The sequence below is a fragment of the Bombina bombina genome, chromosome 8, assembly GCF_027579735.1.
Source record: "Bombina bombina isolate aBomBom1 chromosome 8, aBomBom1.pri, whole genome shotgun sequence".
In the NCBI taxonomy this organism is placed as follows: Eukaryota; Metazoa; Chordata; class Amphibia; order Anura; family Bombinatoridae; genus Bombina; species Bombina bombina.
The window spans coordinates 248,752,593-248,776,214 of NC_069506.1; the positions used below are offsets into that span (position 1 = coordinate 248,752,593).

General features: G+C 39.7%; 1 protein-coding gene across 1 annotated transcript in view; it reads left to right on the plus strand.

The window, feature by feature from the left end:
• LOC128638162 (myelin-associated glycoprotein-like) overlaps positions 1-23,622 on the plus strand; it is a 120,801-nt gene that overhangs the window by 65,738 nt on the left and 31,441 nt on the right. The window contains exons 5-6 of the mRNA XM_053690026.1: positions 16,324-16,417; positions 17,516-17,558. Of these exons, the coding sequence (XP_053546001.1) occupies positions 16,324-16,417; positions 17,516-17,558 (137 nt within the window). The remainder of the gene's footprint in view (positions 1-16,323; positions 16,418-17,515; positions 17,559-23,622) is intronic.

Here is a 23,622-nt window from a genome sequence, read left to right on the forward strand (position 1 = left end):
AATAGAGTACAGGTACAGCATTGATTTTAGAAACCCGGAGATAATTTTTAGGAACCGGGAAATTGAACAAAAAAAAGGATTGGACACCCAGTACACTTCGTTCTCCTTCAGCCTTTTTATAAGAGGGTCCAGGACCCTCAACAGAAACAACAGCAGGAAACACCACATATGCCATCCTTTAGAACAATAGAGTACAGGTATGGCATTGTTTTTAGAAACCCGGAGATAATTTTTAGGAACCGGGAAATTGAACAAAAAAAAGGATTGGACACCCAGTACACTTCGTTCTCCTTCAGCCTTTTTATAAGAGGGTCCAGGACCCTCAACAGAAACAACAGCAGGAAAGAGGACATATGCCATCCTTTTGAACAATAGAGTACAGGTACGGCATTGATTTTAGAAACCCAGAGATAATTTTTAGGAACCGGGAAATTGAACAAAAAAAAGGATTGGACACCCAGTACACTTCGTTCTCCTTCAGCCTTTTTATAAGAGGGTCCCGGACCCTCAACAGAAACAACAGCAGGAAACACCACATATGCCATCCTTTAGAACAATAGAGTACAGGTATGGCATTGTTTTTAGAAACCCGGAGATAATTTTTAGGAACCGGGAAATTGAACAAAAAAAAGGATTGGACACCCAGTACACTTCGTTCTCCTTCAGCCTTTTTATAAGAGGGTCCAGGACCCTCAACAGAAACAACAGCAGGAAACACCACATATGCCATCCTTTTGCACAACAGAGTACAGGTATGGCATCCATTTTAGAAACCCGGAGATAATTTTTAGGAACCAGGAGATGGAAAAAGATGCTTGGACAACCAGTACACTTTGTTCTCCTTCAGCCTTTTTAGACGAGGGTCCCGGACCCTCAACAGAAACAACAGCAGGAAACACCACATATGCCATCCTTTTGCACAATAGATTACAGATATGGCATTGATTTGAGGAACCCGGAGATAATTTAGAGGAATCTGGAATATTGATCAAAAAACGTGCTTGGACACCCAGTACAGGTCGTTCTCCTTCAGCCTTTTTATACGATGGGCCACAACCCTCAACAGGCACAACAGCATAAAACACCACATATGCCACCCTTTTGCACAATCAAATACAGGTATGGCATTGATTTGAGGAACCCGGAGATAATTTAGAGGAACCTGGAATATTGATCAAAAAACGTGCTTGGACACCCAGTACAGGTCGTTCTCCTTCAGCCTTTTTATAAGATGGCCCACGACCCTCAACAGGCACAACAGCATGAAACACCACATATGCCATCCTTTTGCACAATAGAGTACAGGTATGGCATTGATTTGAGGAACCCGGAGATAATTTAGATGAACTGGGAAATTGAACAAAAAACGTGCTTGGACACCCAGTACAGGTCGATCTCCTTCAGCCTTTTTATACGATGGCCCACGACCCAAAACAGGCACAACAGCATGAAACACCACGTATGCCATCTTTTTGCACAATCGAGTACAGGTATGGCATTAATTTGAGGAACCCGGAGATAATTTAGAGGAACCGGGAATATTGAACAAAAAATGTGCTTGGACACCCAGTACAGGTCGTTCTCCTTCAGCCTTTTTATATGATGGGCCACAACCCTCAACAGGCACAACAGCATGAAACACCACATATGCCACCCTTTTGCACAATCGAGTACAGGTATGGCATTGATTTGAGGAACCCGGAGATAATTTAGAGGAACCGGGAATATTGAACAAAAAACATGCTTGGACACCCAGTACAGGTCGTTCTCCTTCAGCCTTTTTATACGATGGGCCACAACCCTCAACAGGCACAACAGCATGAAACACTACATATGCCACCCTTTTGCACAATCGAATACTGTACAGGTATGGCATTGATTTGAGGAACCCAGAGATAATTTAGAGGAACCGGGAATATTGAACAAAAAACGTGCTTGGACACCCAGTACAGGTCGTTCTCCTTCAGCCTTTTTATATGTTGGCCCACGACCCTCAACAGGCACAACAGCATGAAACACCACATATGCCACCCTTTTGCACAATTGAGTACAGGTATGGCATTGATTTGAGGAACCCGGAGATAATTTAGAGGAACCGGGAATATTGAACAAAAAACGTGCTTGGACACCCAGTACAGGTCATTCTCCTTCAGCCTTTTTATACGATGGGCCACAACCCTCAACAGGCACAACAGCATGAAACACCACATATGCCACCCTTTTGCACAATCGAGTACAGGTATGGCATTGATTTGAGGAACCCGGAGATAATTTAGAGGAACCGGGAATATTGAACAAAAAACGTGCTTGGACACCCAGTACAGGTCATTCTCCTTCAGCCTTTTTATACGATGGGCCATGACCCTCAACAGGCACAACAGCATGAAACACCACATATGCCACCCTTTTGCACAATCGAGTACAGGTATGGCATTGATTTGAGGAACCCGGAGATAATTTAGAGGAACCGGGAATATTGAACAAAAAACGTGCTTGGACACCCAGTACAGGTCATTCTCCTTCAGCCTTTTTATACGATGGGCCATGACCCTCAACAGGCACAACAGCATGAAACACCACATATGGCATCCTTTTGCACAATAGAGTACAGGTATGGCATAGATGGAACCCGGAGATAATTTAGAGGAACCAAGAGATGGGAAAAGATGCTTGGTCGGTCCTCCTACTTCAAATTTGGGGCACTGCGCGTGCAATCTACTGTGCCACCAGATATGAGTTGTGTGTTAAGTAGTACTATTCTTAACAATTTAATCACTGTTATGTGCCTTTTTTTTTTGCTTTGAGTTTTGTAGCCACAGTGCAGCAGCAGAGGCCAGAAAAATTAGGCATGTACAAATGCCTGAAAAATTTGGTATTGTTGCAGCCGCTGCTGTAGCAGCGGCCAGAAAAATTGATGTTTGTAAAACAGTTAGAAAGTGCCCTAAAACCTTGTGGCTTGAACACTAGTTGTTGGCGGATAAGTCACGCAAGTCATCCTGCATTATAAGAAAAAAAAAAGCCAGCATGTGTACCATTTGTAGCCCAAGGCAGCTCATCTCATCATCAGGCCTTTTTTACTCATATGTATCGCCCAATGTCAGTCCCTTCGGGATCCATCCCTCATTCATTTTAATAAAGGTGAGATAGTCAAGACTTTTTTGACCTAGGTGACTTCTCTTCTCAGTGACAAAACCTCCTGCTGCACTGAAGGTCCTTTCGGACAGGACACTTGAAGCGGGGCAGGCAAGAAGTTCAATTGCAAATTGGGATAGCTCAGGCCACAGGTCAAGCCTGCACACCCAGAAGTCAAGGGGTCCATCGCTCCTCAGAGTGTTGAGATCCCCAGTTAATGCTAGGTAGTCTGCTACTTGTCGGTTGAGTCTTTCTCGGAGGCTGGATCCCGAAAGGCTCTGGCGATGCATAGGATTTAAAAAGGTCTGCATGTCCTCCATCAACAAGACGTCAGGAAAGCATCCTGTCCTTGCCGCCGTGGTCGTGGGAGGAGGAGGAGGATTACTTTCATCTCTTCCCCTGTTAGATTCCCGTTGTGCTGTGACATCACCCTTATACGCTGTGTAAAGCATAGTTTTTTATTTATTTTTAAAATGCTCCATCCTTTCCGACTTGCGTGAATTTGGTAACATTTCAGGCACTTTATGCTTATACCGGGGGTCTAGTAGCGTGGACACCCAGTACAGGTCGTTCTTCTTCAGCTTTTTTATACGAGGGTCCCTCAACAGGCACGACATCATGAAAGACCCCATTTGCACAAGGTTGGATGCCGAGCTAATCATGTCCCGTTCCTCATCCTCACTGATGTCACTGAGGGTATCTTCTTCCCCCCAGCCACGTACAACACCACGGGTACCAGAGAGGTGACAACAATGAGCACCCTGGGATGCCTATTGTGCTTGGTTTTCCTCCTCCTCCTCCTCCTCAAAGCCACATTCCTCCTCTGACTCCTCTTCCTCACAATCCTCTTCCTGCATTGCCGCAGGTCCAGCAAGCGATGCTGATAAGGCTGTTTCTGGGGGTGATGGACACCACAACTCTTCCTCTTCATGCTCATCTACGGCCTGATCCAGCACTCTTCGCAGGGCATGCTCCAGAAAGAAAACAAATGGTATGATGTCGCTGATTGTGCCTTCGGTGCGACTGACAAGGTTTGATACCTCCTCAAAGGGACGCATGAGCCTACAGGCATTGCGCATGAGCGTCCAGTAATTTGGCAAAAAAATTCCCAGCTCCCCAGAGGCTGTCCTAGCACCCCAGTCATACAAATACTCATTAACAGCTTTTTCTTGTTGGAGCAGGCAGTCGAACATTAGGAGTGTTGAATTCCACCGTGTCAGGCTGTCGCAAATCAAGCGCCTCACTGGCAGGTTGTTTCGACTCTGGATATCGGACAAGTGCGCCATGGCCATGTAGGAACGCCTGAAATGGCCACACACCTTCCTGGCCTGCTTCAGGACGTCCTGTAAGCCTGGGTACTTATGCACAAAGCGTTGTACAATCAGATTACACACATGTGCCATGCACGGCACATGTGTCAACTTGCCCAATTTAAATGCCGCCACCAAATTACTTCCATTGTCAGAAACAACCTTGCCAATCTCCAGTTGGTGTGGAGTCAGCCACTGATCCACCTGTGCGTTCAGGGCGGTCAGGAATGCTTGTGCGGTATGACTCTCCGCTTTCAGGCAAGTCAACCCCAAGACGGCGTGACACTGCCGTATCCGGGATGTTGAATAGTACCTGGGGAGCTGGGGGGGTGCCGTTGATGTGGAGCAAGACGCAGAAGCAGAAGAGGACTCAGCCGAGGAAGAGGTTATGGAAGAGGATGGAGTAGGAGGAGTAGAGGAGGTAGCAGCAGGCCTGCCTGCAAGTCGTGGCGGTGTCACCAACTCTTCTGCAGAGCCACGCATTCCATGCTTGTCAGACGTCAGCAGGTTTACCCAATGCACAGTGTAGGTGATATACCTGCCCTGACCATGCTTTACAGACCAGCTATCAGTGGTCATATGTACCCTTGCCCCAACACTGTGTGCCAGACATGCCATTACTTCCTTTCGCACAATAGAGTACAGGTTTGGGATTGCCTTTTGTGAAAAGAAATTTCTGCCAGGTACCTTCCACTGCGGTGTCCCAATAGATACAAATTTTTTGAAAGCATCAGACTCCACCAGCTTGTATGGTAAAAGCTGGTGGGCTAAGAGTTCAGACAAGCCAGCTGTCAGACGCCGGGCAAGGGGGTAACTTTGAGAAATTGGCTTCTTACGCTCAAACATGTCCTTGACAGACACCTGACTGTGGGCAGATGACCAGGAACTGCTACGTAAGAGAGACGGAGTGGAGGATGGTTGAGAGGGGGCAAGGAGGACAGCACTGGTTGACGTGGCTGAAGATGCTGGAGCAGGAGGAGGAGGGCGGCTTTCACTTTGTGTGCTGCTTCTACTCATGTGTTCTTCCCATCGGCCTTTGTGATAGGAGACCATGTGCCTTCGCAAAGCAGTTGTACCTAGGTGGCTGTTGGACTTCCCACGACTCAGTTTCTTTTGGCACAGGTTGCAAATGGCATCGCTGTTGTCAGAGGCAGACACACAAAAAAATGCCACACTGCTGAGCTCTGCGATGATGGCATTCTGGTGGTGGCAACAGCATGCGTTGATGGGCGTCGGCGGGCTGTCGGGCTGACCCCTGGTGACGATGCATGCTGTCTGACTGTGCCACTAGCTCCTTGAGACGACCTCCCCGTGCTTCCAAATCGTCTCCTCCTCCTCCTCTCTGTCTCCCCATCTGAACTTTCCCCCTCTTCTTCTTCTCTTCTAGCAGGCACCCACGTGACCTCCACCGACACATCATCATCAACCGCTTCACTTGTATCTGAAACATCAAGAAAGGAAGCAGCAGCGGGTACAACATCATCATCATCATCACACCGTACCTCCATGTCGGTAATGCTGCCTGACTGAGACTGATCACTATTATCTACATCCTCTGTCAATGATGGTTGCGCATCACTCATTTCTTCAAAATGATGTGTCAATAACTCCTGTGACAGATCAAGTGAAGCGGCTGTGGTGCTAGTGTTGGTGGTGGCGACAGGCCGCGGAGTGGCACTGGTCACTTCAGACCTGCCCAAAGCACAGCTGGACTTAGATGGTGCGTCAAGGTTAGGAGGACTAGCAGCGGAAGCTGAAGAAGATTGGGTGTCCTGTGTTAGCCATTCAACTAGATCCTCCTCAGAACTTTTCGCATCCCCCCTGGCACCTGGCGTCTGAACAATGTGCATATTTGTAGGGTCTAAAGGAATCACAGCACCATGACCACACCTGCGGGGTGGCCTGCCTCTGCTGTGAGCAGGAAACAAAAAGCAGACTGATGTTTCACAATCCAAAAAGTTTTTTTTTTTTTTAATGTACACTTACACTACTATTAAACAAGAAGATATGAGTGGTGGCACAGAGGAATTAATCACAGTATATGCTTGCTGTGGGCCTGGCACACAGGCCTGATGTAAAATGAAATTAGATTAAACTTGCAATTAGCAAACTAATGTAAAAGTTTTTTTTATTTTTTTTAAATAATGTTAAACCAACAGGTATGAGTGGTTGCACAGAGCAATTAAAATCACAGTATATGCTTGCGGTGGGCCTGGCACACAGGCCTGATGGAAAATGAAATTAGATTAAACTTGCAATTAGCAAACTAATGTAAAAGGTTTTTTTTTTTTTTTTTTTTATAATGTTAAACCAACAGGTATAAGTGGTTGCACAGAGCAATTAATCACAGTATATGCTTGCTGTTGGCCTGGCACACAGGCCTGATGGTAAATGAAATTAGATTAAACTTGCAATTATCAAACTAATGTAAACGTTTTTTTTTTTAATTTAAAATAATGTTAAACCACCAGATATGAGTGGTTGCACTGAGCAATTAATAACAGTATATGCTTGCTGTAGGCCTGGCACACAGGCCTGATGGAAAATAAAATTAGATTATACTTGCAATTAGCAAACTAATGTAAAAGTTTTTTTAATTTTTTTTAAATAATGTTAAACCAACAGGTATGAGTGGTTGCACAGAGCAATTAATCACAGTATATGCTTGTGGTGGGCCTGGCACACAGGCCTGATGGAAAATGAAATTAGATTAAACTTGCAATTAGCAAACTAATGTAAAAGTTTTTTTTAAAATAATGTTAAACCAACAGGTATGAGTGGTTGCACAGAGCAATTAATCACAGTATATGCTTGCTGTTGGCTTGGCACACAGGCCTGATGGTAAATGAAATTAGATTAAACTTGCAATTAGCAAACTAATGTAAAAGTTTTTTTATTTTTTATTTAAAATAATGTTAAACCACCAGATATGAGTGGTCGCACAGAGCAATTAATAACAGTATATGCTTGCTGTAGGCCTGGCACACAGGCCTGATGGAAAATAAAATTAGATTAAATTTGCAATTAGCAAACTAATGTAAAAGTTTTTTTTATTTTTTTTAAATAATGTTAAACCAACAGGTATGAGTGGTTGCACAGAGCAATTAATCACAGTATATGCTTGCGGTGGGCCTGGCACACAGGCCTGATGGAAAATGAAATTAGATTAAACTTGCAATTAGCAAACTAATGTAAAAGTTTTTTTTATTTTTTTAAAATAATGTTAAACCAACAGGTATGAGTGGTTGCACAGAGCAATTAATCACAGTATATGTTTGCGGTGGGCCTGGCACACAGGCCTGATGGAAAATGAAATTAGATTAAACTTGCAATTAGCAAACTAATGTAAAAAATTTTTTTTTTTTTTTTTTTTTAAATAATGTTAACCAACAGGTATGAGTGTTTGCACAGAGCAATTAATCACAGTATATGCTTGCTGTTGGCCTGGCACACAGGCCTGATGGTAAATGAAATTAGATTAAATTTGCAATTAGCAAACAAATGTAAAAGTTTTTTTTTTTTTTTATTTAAAATAATGTTAAACCACCAGATATGAGTGGTTGCACAGAGCAATTAATAACAGTATATGCTTGCTGTAGGCCTGGCACACAGGCCTGATGGAAAATAAAATTAGATTAAACTTGCAATTAGCAAACTAATGTAAAAGTTTTTTTGTTTTTTTTTTAAATAATGTTAAACCAACAGGTATGAGTGGTTGCACAGAGCAATTAATCACAGTATATGCTTGCGGTGGGCCTGGCACACAGGCCTGATGGAAAATGAAATTAGATTAAACTTGCAATTAGCAAACTAATGTAAACGTTTTTTTTTATTTTTTTAAAAATAATGTTAAACCAACAGGTATGAGTGGTTGCACAGAGCAATTAATCACAGTATATGCTTGCGGTGGGCCTGGCACACAGGCCTGATGGTAAATGAAATTAGATTAAACTTGCAATTAGCAAACAAATGTAAAAGTTTTTGTTTTTTTTATTTAAAATAATGTTAAACCACCAGATATGAGTGGTTGCACAGAGCAATTAATAACAGTATATGCTTGCTGTAGGCCTGGCACACAGGCCTGATGGAAAATAAAATTAGATTAAACTTGCAATTAGCAAACTAATGTAATTATTTATTTTTTTAATAATGTTAAACCACCAGATATGAGTGGTTGCACAGAGCAATTAATCACAGTATATGCTTGCTGTTGGCCTGGCACACAGGCCTGATGGTAAATGAAATTAGATTAAACTTGCAATTAGCAAACTAATGTAAAAGTTTTTTTTTTTAATTTAAAATAATGTTAAACCACCAGATATGAGTGGTTGCACAGAGCAATTAATAACAGTATATGCTTGCTGTAGGCCTGGCACACAGGCCTGATGTAAAATAAAATTAGATTAAACTTGCAATTAGCAAACTAATGTAAAAGTTTTTTTTTTTTTTAAATTTAAAATAATGTTAAACCACCAGATATGAGTGGTGGCAGTGAGCAAGTTGGCACAATATATGCTGTGAGGCTCACACACAGGCTGGTGGCAGGCAGGCAAATGCAAAAAAAAAAAAAAACGACTGGAGTTCTAGCCCTATGCAAAAAAAAAAAAAAAAAATAGCCCTGAAAAGGGCTTTTTGGGGTGCTGTCATTACAGCAGAGATCAGATGAGTCCTTCAGGACTTTAGTGGAGACTTAATAGACTAGCCTAGCTATCAATTTCCCTATAAAATCAGGAGCTGCAACAATAAACCTCCTCTCTCTTCAAAAGCTGCATCACAATGATTCTAAAATGGCTGCTGCCCGGGACCTGGGAGGGTCTGGAAGGGAGTGTCTGCTGCTAATTGGCTGTAATGTGTCTGCAGACTGTGAGATACAGGGTCAAAATTTACTCAATGATGACGAATAGGGGGCGGATCGAACATCGCATATGTTCGCCCGCGGCAGCGAACGCGAACAAGCTATGTTCGCAGGGAACCTTCGCTGGCGAACAGTTCGGGACATCACTACATATTACCTGTACTATGCAAAGGAAATGAAAGAAAAAACGATTGAAAATTATTTAAAAAAACAGTAAATGCTGCCTGTGTGAAGCACTATGATGATCAGAAAGTGTAATTCAAATGGAACACATGATTTAGTATAAAGGTTGCTTTTACACTATGTGTAAGGCATTTACATTAGTAATAGATGAAATACCTACAATATAAACAATGGAATATTTTACAATACAAAACTTTGATAATGTTTATTCCATTTAGCTATACTGAGGCCATTAGAAACAGATGTTTAGTTACAAATTATTAAAAATAAATTCCCCCAAATAATAGGTATTAAAGGAAATAAGTAAATGTATATCACAATAATGGTTAAGTCTAATGAAAAGTTATGTGTAAACCAAAGTATCAGTGACAGAAAGATGCTTATACTTAGTTCATAAAATGTTTCTTATGGAGTCAGCTTGTATTAGCCCCTTCCAAGCTGGGAGCCGTTTAGCCATTGTGTCTCTCAGGGATTTTCTTCCTTTTGGGCTTTTCTCCCTAATCACCTCCTATGGGCTGTATGTTCACACTTTTATAAATAAATATATAGGCAAACTTTTTTTTGCAATGCCCTTATAGTAATGTAGTATGAATATTACAGTGAAACATATTATTTTTATAATCAATAATACAAGATGGAAGTATTGTTCATTTACAAAAATATAGTTTAAAATAATAAAAAAAATGACCATTTATTAACATAGTTTGACCTTTTTATCATTTTATTTAAAATTCCCCATACTCTGAGTTTTCAGATTTGATAAGCATATGCTTGAGAAATAGTGTATCTCTGTACCATGAACGCTGAGCAATGGTGTCTTGTCTTTTATTTACTATTGAAATGTGAATTAGTGAGAACTAAGGAAAACATTTTGCTTTTTAGTGCTATTAAATAGAACTAAGAATGCACTCAGTTTTAACCCATACTGCCCTTAATCCTTGAATATAAGCAAATAAACATATGTGATTAAATATATGAATATGTAGTGAAAAACAATAAATACAATTATATGCACAAAATCACTATGTAACATTTGTGTTCTGGGTTTTCCATCCTTCCCTCAAAATTCTAAGATCCAAAAGACAAAGTTCTTGTTAATTTAAAATTTGTTCTCTACTGCCACCACATGGTGATTTTGATATTGATCTAATCTCTTGCAAACTAAACATTTGCAAACTGCAATCCTGAAACATATTTAGAGTGGTGTGGTATATAGTGTGACAGTGCTCAAGTATTCCTATTCATAAGGCAGAGTTTAGTGCATCCAACAAACTGGTGTGGCACAGCTTATTTTATTTTTTATTACAGTTAAACAATCATTTTAAAAATAAGTACTATTAGTATAAAAAGCTTTAAAATTATTAAAGCCTTCTTACAGTGTTCTCCCTTGTATAGCCCTTATAAAGTGCAGTTTAGGTTATATCCATAAACGAAACTGTATAATTATAAAATTATAGGTTTTTTTTCTCCCTTTAACCCCTTTGCTACATCGAAAAACTTGCCTAAAATACTAGATTTTTTTAGCATTTTTCCTATAACCCTATTTAGCAGAAATAGAGCATCTGTATTTTTTTATTTACCTATGAAGAATATGTATATTTTTTTATGTAGACATCCCAAGGTATTGAGCTAGGCCCATTGTGAAATATTCAATGCCACTGTGTGGCTGCCAAATACACTAAATATGATCATATAAAAAGTATTGCAAACTTTGGGATTTTTCATAAACTTTGGGGTTTTCCAATGAAATTATTTGCAAACAGCTACTGCATTCAAAAGTTAAATGGTTGTAAAAAAACTTCTCTGGGATCCCCTTTGTTCAGAAACTGCAAACATGCATGGCTTTGTTATTGGTTTTTAGCAATTAGAAAGCCTCTAATTGCAGCTGCACACCACACTTCTGAAACTCCTGACAGTGAAGGGGTTAATCAGTTAGCTTGTAAAGTTAATATCTGCTGTAGTAAAGAATTGTCCCTTCCTCCTAACACCTCCAACCCCCTAATCTATATCTGATCCCTCCCAAACATTTCTCTTACCTCCACTGGTCACCACCATCTTAGGTACTGGCAGACAGTCTGCAAACATACAGTTTAGGGCTTTTTTTTTTTATATATTTATTTATATTTTAATTTATGTAGTGTAAGGATCCCTCCTCACCCTCCCACCCCCCTTATCCTCTCAAACAGCTAACACCCCCCCCCCACTATACCCCTCCATGTGTATTACTGTTAGCCAGTCTGCCAGGAACAAATTAGTCATTTAATATATATATATACAGGGAGTGCAGAATTATTAGGCAAGTTGTATTTTTGAGGATTAATTTTATTATTGAACAACAACCATGTTCTCAATGAACCCAAAAAACTCATTAATATCAAAGTTGAATAGTTTTGGAAGTAGTTTTTAGTTTGTTTTTAGTTATAGCTATTTTAGGGGGATATCTGTGTGTGCAGGTGACTATTACTGTGCATAATTATTAGGAAACTTAACAAAAAACAAATATATACCCATTTCAATTATTTATTTTTACCAGTGAAATCAATATAACATCTCAACATTCACAAATATACATTTCTGACATTCAAAAACAAAACAAAAACAAATCAGTGACCAATATAGCCACCTTTCTTTGCAAGGACACTCAAAAGCCTGCCATCCATGGATTCTGTCAGTGTTTTGATCTGTTCACCATCAACATTGCGTGCAGCAGCAACCACAGCCTCCCAGACACTGTTCAGAGAGGTGTACTGTTTTCCCTCCTTGTAAATCTCACATTTGATGATGGACCACAGGTTCTCAATGGGGTTCAGATCAGGTGAACAAGGAGGCCATGTCATTAGATTTTCTTCTTTTATACCCTTTCTTGCCAGCCACGCTGTGGAGTACTTGGACGCGTGTGATGGAGCATTGTCCTGCATGAAAATCATGTTTTTCTTGAAGGATGCAGACTTCTTCCTGTACCACTGCTTGAAGAAGGTGTCTTCCAGAAACTGGCAGTAGGACTGGGAGTTGAGCTTGACTCCATCCTCAACCCGAAAAGGCCCCACAAGCTCATCTTTGATGATACCAGCCCAAACCAGTACTCCACCTCCACCTTGCTGGCGTCTGAGTCGGACTGGAGCTCTCTGCCCTTTACCAATCCAGCCACGGGCCCATCCATCTGGCCCATCAAGACTCACTCTCATTTCATCAGTCCATAAAACCTTAGAAAAATCAGTCTTGAGATATTTCTTGGCCCAGTCTTGACGTTTCAGCTTGTGTGTCTTGTTCAGTGGTGGTCGTCTTTCAGCCTTCTTACCTTGGCCAGGTCTCTGAGTATTGCACACCTTGTGCTTTTGGGCACTCCAGTGATGTTGCAGCTCTGAAATATGGCCAAACTGGTGGCAAGTGGCATCTTGGCAGCTGCACTCTTGACTTTTCTCAGTTCATGGGCAGTTATTTTGCGCCTTGGTTTTTCCACACGCTTCTTGCGACCCTGTTGACTATTTTGAATGAAACGCTTGATTGTTCGATGATCACGCTTCAGAAGCTTTGCAATTTTAAGAGTGCTGCATCCCTCTGCAAGATATCTCACTATTTTTGACTTTTCTGAGCCTGTCAAGTCCTTCTTTTGACCCATTTTGCCAAAGGAAAGGAAGTTGCCTAATAATTATGCACACCTGATATAGGGTGTTGATGTCATTAGACCACACCCCTTCTCATTACAGAGATGCATATCACCTAATATGCTTAATTGGTAGTAGGCTTTCGAGCCTATACAGCTTGGAGTAAGACAACATGCAGAAAGAGGATGATGTGGTCAAAATACTCATTTGCCTAATAATTCTGCACTCACTGTATATATATATATATATATATATATATATACACACATACTTACATACATATATATATACATACATATATATATATACATATATATATATATATATATATATATATATATATATATATATATATATACATATATACATACATACACACACACATATATATATATATATATATATATATATATATACACACATACAGAGAGAAGCACATTCACAGGCATGAACAACCGGCTCAATACCATTGTTAGCCTGTTCTATGTCGAAATAGAAACATTATAAATTGATAAATTTGTATCTATTGTCTATTGTATCATTTTACTAAATTCCCTACTGTAGGAGCCAGACATACTTTTAGGAGCCAGGCAGTGTTATTTGTATATAAATATATGGAGAACAGCTCCCTGGCTCCTGGGTTTGTCGAGCCCTGCCCTACCACATGAACTATTGAATAGTATTTGTTAAATCGCATGTTACATTCAGCGTTTCAAATGCGAATATTCAATCTAATTAAGAACATTTTAAAACAAAAGTAACATTCGGAAAACAGAAATAACATTTGACTACCAAATTTTAATGGATTTTCATTCTTATCAACATTCAATTGTTCAAAACAAATTGCCACAGGACTATCTGTTCTAGCAAACAAATTACACTTTCAGCACATTTGCCCATCCCTAGTATTGGTTGAGCCAATAACATGAGGCATATATGTGCAGCCACCAATCAGCAATTACTGAGTCAATGTAGGTATCTTTTTAAATAAAGTATAGAAAAAGAACAAAACAAATTAGATAATAGAAGTAAAATGTAAAGTTGTTTAAAATCAAATGCTCCATCTGAATCATGAAAGGAAAACAAATGGGTTTTTATGTCCCTTTAACCCCTTAACGACACGCGTCGTACAGGGTACGTCTTGCACAAACTGGTCTTTAAAGACCAGCGACGTACCCTGTACGACGTTGGGGTTGAAAGTGGCTGGAAGCGATCCTGATCGTTTCCAGCCACTTTCCGGTTATTGTAGTGATGCCTCGATATCGAGGCATCACTGCAATAACATTTTTCCCCATCCGATGCAGAGAGAGCCACTCTGTGGCCCTCTCTGCACCGGACCTCGATGCCGTGATCGTTGGTGGGTGGGAGCAGACGTGGGAGGCGGGTGGGCGGCGATCGATGGCTTACCGGTGGGCAGGATCGTGGGCGGGATTGCTGGGGGCGCGCACGGACGCGCGCGCGTGCACAGGGGAGGCGGGCGGTCGCGTGCACGGGGAGGGAGCGGGTGGGAACCATTACACTATGGAACAGTGGTTTCTATTTAGAGGGAGAGAGGGGGGGATAAATATGTTAATCGAAGGGATCTGATAGGGGGTGGGGGTTTAGTCTTGGGGGGGGGGGAAGCTACACTACAGAAAAGTGGGGAAAAAATAAAAAATATAAATTTTTTTTGTAAACTGGGTACTGGCAGACAGCTGCCAGTACCCAAGATGGCTCCCAATAATGTAGAGGGGGAGGGTTAGAGAGCTGTTTGGGGGGGGATCAGGGAGGTTTGGGGCTAAGAGGGATCCTACACAGCAGCATATGTAAATATGCTCCAAAAAAAAAAAAAGAAAAAAAAAAGATACCTTTTATTTTAGTACTGGCAGACTTTCTGCCAGTACTTAAGATGGCGGGACAATTGTGGGGTGGGGGAGGGAAGAGAGCTGTTTGGGAGGGATCAGTGGGTCTGATGTGTCAGGTGGGAGGCTGATCTCTACACTAAAGCTAAAATTAACCCTGCAAGCTCCCTACAAGATCCCTAATTAACCCCTTCACTGCTAGCCATAATACACGTGTGATGTGCAGCGGCATTTAGCAGCCTTCTAATTACCAAAAAGCATTGCCAAAGCCATATATGTCTGCTATTTCTGAACAAAGGGGATACCAGAGAAGCATTTACAACCATTTGTGCCATAATTGCACAAGCTGTTTGTAAATAATTTCAGTGAGAAACCTAAAATTGCGAAAAAAATTAAGTTTTTTTTAAATTTGATCGCATTTGGCGGTGAAATGGTGGCATTAAATTTACCAAAATGGGCCTAGATCAATACTTTGGGTTGTCTACTACACTACACTAAAGCTAAAATTAACTCTACAAGCTCCCTACATGCTCCCTAATTAACCCCTTCACTGCTGGGCATAAAACACGTGTGGCGCGCAGTGGCATTTAGCAGCCTTCTAATTACCAAAAAGCAACGCCAAAGCCATATAAGTCTGCTATTTCTGAACAAAGGGGATCCCAGAGAAGCACTTACAACCATTTATGCCATAATTGCACAAGTTGTTTGTAAATAATTTCTGTGAGAAACCTAAAGTTTGTGAAAAAGTTACCATTTTTTTTTATTTGATCGCATTTGGCGGTGAAATGGTGGCATGAAATATACCAAAATGGGCCTAGATCAATACTTTGGGATGTCTTCTAAAAAAAAAATATGTACATGTCAAGGGATATTTAGGTATTCCCGACAGATATCAGGGTTCCAATGTAACTAGCGCTCATTTTGAAAAAAAGTGGTTTTGAAATAGCAAAGTGCTACTTGTATTTATGGCCCTATAACTTGCAAAAAAAGCAAAGAAGATGTAAACATTGGGTATTTCTAAACTCAGGACAAATTTTAGAAACTATTTAGCATGGTTGTTTTTTGGTGGTTGTAGATGTGTAACAGAGTTTGGGGGTCAAAGTTAGAAAAAGTGTTTTTTTTTCCATTTTTTCCTCATATTTTATAATATTTTTAATAGTAAATTATAAGATATGATGAAAATAATGGTATCTTTAGAAAGTCCATTTAGTGGTAAGAAAAACGGTATATAATATGTGTGGGTACAGTAAACGAGTAAGAGGAAAATTACAGCTAAACACAAACACCGCAGAAATGTAAAAATAGCCCTGGTCCTTAAGGGAAAGAAATTGAAAAATGGCCGTGTCCTTAAGGGGTTAATAATATAATTTATATGTTTTTATATTTTAATTTTACAGCAGGATCCCAGTATTCCAGAAAACATCTCTACTTTCTAGTGCCTGTAATCATATGCTTTGTTCTGGTTTTACCAATCATCTACTACTTTTGGAGGTACACAAGTTTAATGTCTAGAACAAAAATGGTGGGATATTTGGGTATGTTGTTAGGAAACAAGTTACTGTGGTAGACAATAGAACTAACAAATTACTATTTAAATTGAAATAGGCAGGTCCCAAAACTACTCTTTGGTAAAGGGACAGTCAACACCATAATTTTTGTTGTTAAAAATATAGATAATCCCTTTATTACCCACGCCCCAGTTTTGCAGAACCAACACAGTTGTAATAACACCCTTTTTACCTCTGTGATTACCTTGTATCTAAGCCTCTGCAAACTGCCCCCTTTTTCCAGTTCTTTTGACAGTCTTGCATTTTAGCCAATCAGTGCTCACTCCTAAGTAACTCAATGTGCGTGAGCTTAAACGGACACTGAACCCAAATTTTTTCTTTTGTAATTCAGAAAGAGCATGCAATTTTAAGCAACTTTATAATTTACTCCTATTATCAATTTTTCTTCGTTCTCTTGCTATCATTATTTGAAAAAGAAGGCATCTAAGCTTTTTTTTTTTGTTTCAGTACTCTGGACAGCACTTTTTTATTGGTGGATGAATTTATCCACCAATCAGCAAGGACAACCCAGGTTGTTCACCAAAAATGGGCCGGCATCTAAACTTACATTCTTGCATTTCAAATAAAGATAACAAGAGAATGAAGAAAATTTGATAATAGGAGTAAATAAGAAAGTTGCTTAAAATTTCATGCTCAATCTGAATCACAAAATAATTTTTTTGGGTACAGTGTCCCTTTAATGTTATCTATATGAAACACATGAACTTACACCCTCTAGTGGTGAAAAACTGTCAAAATGCATTTAGATAAGAGGCGTCTTTCAAGGTCTAAGAAATTAGCATATGAGCCTACCTAGGTTTAGCTTTCAACTAAGAATACTAAGAGAACAAAGCAAAATTGGTGATAAAAGTAAATCTTAGTCTAAAAGTAATGCATATAAAAGCCCATATGAATACTATAGCTCCCATTAATTCTAAGTCTAAACTGTTGTTTAAAATTTGTATCCGTTAAAAGTAGACAAATCCATAATTACTACAGGAACTCAATTTTTATTGTTCTATGTTTTTGTTCCATTCTTTAGAAAAAGAAAATCTCAAAGCGAATCTAGTGTTAAAGAAAATGAGGTAAGAAATAAAACAAAATGTAAAGTAGAAGACACTGGATCAGTAATGCATAGTTTTCATTTTTTAAGTTCATTATTTTTTATTTATTTTAGAAGAATGCCCCCTTGTGGAAACAAAAGAAAATAGAAAATTAATTAGGTTTTGGAAATAGGGACAGTCACAGAAAGCTTTAAGGGATATTAAACCTAAATTTGGTCTTTTATTATTTGGATAGAGCATATAATTTTAAACAACTTTCTAATTTACTCCTATTATCAAATTGTCTTCGTTCTCTAGGTATCTTTATTTCAAAAGCAGGTATGAAAACATAGGAGCCGGCCCATTTTGGGATCATCACCTGGGTAGCGCTTGCTGGTTGGTGTCTGAATGTAACCACCAATCAGCAAGCGCTATCCAGGGTACTGAACCAAAAATCAGTCTGCTCCTGAACTTTCATTCTTGCTTTTTTGAAATACAGACACCAAGAGAATGAAGAAAAATTGATAATAGGAAAAAATTAGAAAGTTGCTAAAAATGTCATGCTCTATCTGACTCATAAATAAAAAAAAAATTGGGTTTAGTATCCCTTTAATTCTGCCACTGTATAAAAACCTGCAACAACCTTATCTTGCTGCACACATAGATTTCTACAAACAGTGCCTCCATAGAGTATTTTATGTAATATTTGTGATATTTTCTAACTTGCCCTCCATGTGACAAATAGCAGCCTTTACAATGCTTTACTTAAGACAAGGAAATATATGTTATTATACAAAAGTAGAGGAGGACAGGAGGTAACTTGGGGCACACTGGAGTGAGAGTCTTAGGGAATCAAATGGGGGATAAGCATGAGAGACATAAATTAAAACATAACTTTTATTAATAAAAAAATATTAAAATTAAAAACGTTATTTTTTTTCTCTCAAAATGGTAATGTTGTGCAGCCACTAGGGGCGTATTTGTAGGATTTACAGCGTTGGATTAACTATAACGTCCCCTATATTCCGAGTGAAATACTCGGTGTCAGGAAAAGGTGTACCGTAATTACAGCCATTAGTATCTAACATATGATGCAGCGCTCAGCTGTCATGTTTGGAGCGTAATTTACAATATTTAAATATTGTGTGGCTGCACAATATAGGTTTACCACTATTAATAACAGTAACCAGAAGTTGGGCACAACACTTTTATATTATATAACGTACCTAAATAGGCTCAGTATATAATCTTTGCTTATGGTCATAGTGAATCAGTGGACTCAGTTATCTGACTCAACCCATGAGTGTTTTATTATAGTTGCATACATTAATTGATATATTGGACTCTAAGCTATATTCAACCAAATGAATTTAAGTTGTATACACCAACTGATATATTGGATTCCCAGCTACATTCACCCAATAAATTGATGAATTATTAAGTCTCACATATGTGAATAATAACCCACGCCCCATCCTCTCCCCCTTACCACTAAGTCTATAGATAATAGATTTTGGTAATGAGAACGTTCTGTCCCTTCTCATATTTGTAAGTGAAGCTTATGCGCGTATTGAGCAGGCAAAGTGTATCTAGTCTTTGATAAATTTTTTCCTGACTTGATATATTTTATGTAATTTTGATTTTATAAACGACATTTTCATGTCACGTTAAGCACACCCTATTATCCTACTATATTTAAGTTATACCTTATTGTTTAGTGGCAAGTAGTAAACACATACACAACGACATAAGGAGTACTATTTCCTAACATTACCATTTTGAAAAAATATTTTTTTTACAACCTATATTGATAGTAATGGGACCTACGCTACCTGCACTAATTGACGTTGCTCTTTATAATTGATACAGTAATAGGGTGACACTTAATTTTAATAATTTTTCTTTTTTAATTTTATATTAATAAAAGTTATGCTTTAATTTATGTCTCTCATGCTTATCCCCCATTTGATTCCCTAAGACTCTCACTCCAGTGTGCCCCAAAATACCTCCTGTCCCCCTCTCCTTTTGTATAATAATTTACTTTTTGGTATCAAGGCACTGCCTATTGTTACACAAAGGTCTGTTTCAATAGGAATTTGGTGAGAGCCTTTATCCTTGTTCCCACCCCTAACTTCCCTTAGGGGAGTTTCTTCCTATTAATACAGGTAGCCCTCAGTTTACGCCGGGGTTAGGTTCCAGAAGGAATGGATGTAAATCGAAACCGTTGTAAATTGAAACCCAGTTTATAATGTAAGTCAATGGAAAGTGGGGGAGTTAGGTTCCAGGCCCCTCTCAAAATTGTCATAAGTAACACCTAATACATTATTTTAAAAGCTTTGAAATGAAGACTTTAAATGCTAGACAGCATTATAAACCTAATAAACTAATCACACAACACAGAATATATAATTAAACTAAGTTAAATGAACAAAAACATTTGCTAAACAGCATTATAAATCTAATAAAATAATAACACAACACAGAATTCACTTGCATTTTTGTGCAAACAGTTCTTTCTATGGATTCCAATCTGGACTGAGTTATAGACAGGAAGATCTTGTTCCTTTGAAATCTGCTCGATAGCTCAGGTCTGGTTAAACTAATTCATTTCAGCTTGCTTGGCTTTGCTGCAACACAAGCGGACAGCTCTACCTACTGGCTAATTTAATAAATGCACTGCTTCTCAATGCTTTTCAATAGCAGTCACATGACTGGAAAAAAAGGTTGTTGTTCTGAAACGGTGTAAATTGAACCGTTGTAAAACGAGGGCCACCTGTACAAGGAAATATATGTTGCAATATAAAGAGGGGTGTTTATAAAAATAAAATACTAATACTAATCCTATCTGCACATTTGCAAAAACCTAAACTACCAGTGTTTCCCACTGGAGTAAAGGACTCTGTGCACTGATATTAAAATGAGCAACACAATGTAGTAAAATGTAGTAATATGAAGAATGATGTAGCAGAAGATGAGGTCCCCTCTAGGACTCATATGGAACCATGATTATTAGATTTGTCACCATTGTAAGCACCCCAAAATGTTATAGTCTAGAATCAGCCCTTCTTTGATGTGTCACAAATTGCAAGAGCTATTAAATGAAAATAGAAAAAATGTCTTTATATATTCTAAAAAGTACTGTCTAATAGCTCTGAAAGCTACTTTATATCACTAAACCTATTACATAGCCATAAATATTGCCTAATGCTTTAGGAAATAATTTCAGATTTCTGTGGACCAGATTGCATGCGGAGCACTAAATATGATTGCCCCCTGTGTTGCGCAAGGTGGTTTGCTGTGTCTATTGGCATAAAAACCAGGCTCCCATTGAAGCCTATGGAAGCACGCTCTTGTGTGGCTTTCGGGCAATGCAAAGGCAAGGTTGCATTTGCATTGCACTGCACTTGTAATACCAGCACACGCAAAGGTGGAGTGCAAATATCTCGCTCATGTAAGCACAATATTGTGATCCACTCGTAATCTAGCCCTAAATCTTTTTTACTGTAGTGTAGGGGACCCCTTCTAAGATCACTGTTTTCAGTAGTGTAGGGTCTCCTCCACCCTCCAGTCTATATTGTTTCATAGTCTAGAGCATTATCCCTAACTTTCCCCTGCCTAAAATATTTATGTAGTGTAAGGAACTGTTCGCGTCCCTCCCCCTCCTCTGCTGCACCACCCACCCACCTGCCTCCTTCCCTCCATCCTCTCCTACTCTGTGTTAATTGTCGATCTTCCTTCATAATGTAAGGGAGCACAATCTGTGCTCCCTGACTATATGAAGGCAAATGCCTTCTTCCCCCAGCTGCAGTCTCCACTGTCTAAGCTGAGAGCGGGGACTACAGCATGCACTGGGCAAAGTACTGTGTAATGTAGAACCTACTTCCAATGGGTAGGGCTAAGTTGTTAACAGATAACTTCTTTACCTTTATTTAATTTGAAAGATATTTTTGCCTGATGTATTTCCACATATTCTGAACATTTAAATACTTAAGGACTTATTATAAAAAGCTATGTAAACAAGAATGTTTAGAAGAAATCAGGATCCTAGTCAAGTGTGGTACAGATACTAAAATGTTTATTTTCTATGTTCTCTCTAAGGGCCTAATGATCAAAAACTCACCACCATGGAATGAAATCACACTGACAGGCCCATTTATCAAGCTCCGTACGGAGCTTGAAGGGCCGTGTTTCTGGCGAGTCTTCAGACTCGCCAGAAACACAAGTTATGAAGCAGCGGTCTAAAGACCGCTGCTCCATAACCCTGTCCGCCTGCTCTGAACAGGCGGACAGGAATCGCCGGACATCAACCCGATCGAATACGATCGGGTTGATTGACAGCTCCCTGCTGGCGGCCGATTGGCCGCGAGTCAGCAGGGGGCGGCGTTGCACCAGCAGCTCTTGTGAGCTGCTGGTGCAATGTTAAATGCGGAGAGCGTATTGCTCTCCGCATTTAGCGAGGTCTTGCGGACCTGATCCGCAGTGTCGGATCAGGTCCGCAAGCCCTTTGATAAATGGGCCTGTGAGTCTTTGGGATATTTTAGACCTTTAATTGAAATGTAGTTGTCTTTCCCAGAACCCTGCATAGTGAGCAAAACAGCAATCAATCTAAAATATATATTTCTAAAATCATTTAAGGGACTTTAAGGTTCGGCCTATACTTTCTAAACCATTTCACATGAGCGGAGAGCTTTATACCATCAGGCCCTAAGTAATGGTCTCACTGAGAATACAGAAAGAGATAAGGATATGATAAAGAGGACTTAAAATATCAGCTATTTCATATACAAAATACAGATATATCTAAACATCTGGCATAACAAATAATTCAAACATATTAGGGGAAACCAATTTTGCAGTACACTGTACCTTTGATGGGCCAGTTGGTTGATCTATGAGAGAATAAGGAGAGAACAAAATGGGAGGTAGAGATGTGAAAGATAGAAGAACCACAGAGAAAGAATAAATAGGAATACATCATCAGAGGTGAGAGGAAAGGCAAAAGATAATACCGAAATAAAAAAAAAGACAAACTCAGCAAACTTTGTATACAATAGACTTAGGGGACGATTTATCAAGTGTAGCTGGTTATGTCCGCCAGACATCAATAAATGCTTGCTGACAGCTTGTACAATGCCGCTCCGGCACATTTGCGGCCAATCGGACGCTAGCAGGTGCTGTCAATCATCCCGATCGTATCTGATCGGGATGATTGCTTTCCACCACCTCAGAGGTGGCAGGTGAGTTAATGAGCAGCAGTCTTAGGACCACTGCTTCTTAACTTGTGTTTCCAGTGAGCCTGAAGGCTCATGCAGAAACAGCTGCATTCGCAGCTTCTTAAATCTGCCCCATAGGGTTAAATTAGGATTTTAAGATTATACACCTCCAAATTCAGTAATCCGTTATTCCATATATGCTTGACGACAAACATAGAGGCCTTGATGATCGAAAATGCTGTGAGGCAGCGATATATTTAAAAGGAATCCGATTCAATGTCGAGAATGCCAGCAAAATATTCAAAAGTGCCGGAACTACTGTTTAAAGGCAGCAAAGCCAAGAGGTGTTTTACTATACATCGCAATGGGTGACAATGCTGCTGAATTATTCAAAGCAGCATCGGCCCCGACATTGGAGATATAAAGTAAAGGATCCCTTTCAAATATATAGCACCAAGCTTAATAAATATAGCTATGTACCCCTAAACTGGCAAAACCCACCACCACAAACTAACGCTACACTACTTAACCCCTGAACCGCTAATAGCTCATCCCAATAAACTTCCTAACCTATTAACCCCTATACCACCAATAACCCACCACAATAATCCCTACACTATTTAACCCATATACCACCAATAGCCCACCTCAAAACCCCCTACACTACTTAACCCCTATAATGCCTATAGCCACCACATTAAACTTCCTAACCTATTAACCGCTATACCGCCAATAGGCCACCGTAAACACCCCCTATGCTACTTAACCCCTATATCATAACCTATTAGCACCTATACCACCACAACTCCCCAAAGCAAACTATCCCTACACTACTTATCCACCTAACACCTAACCCCCCCCCCACCTCTAAGACAACACCTAAAACCTAAACT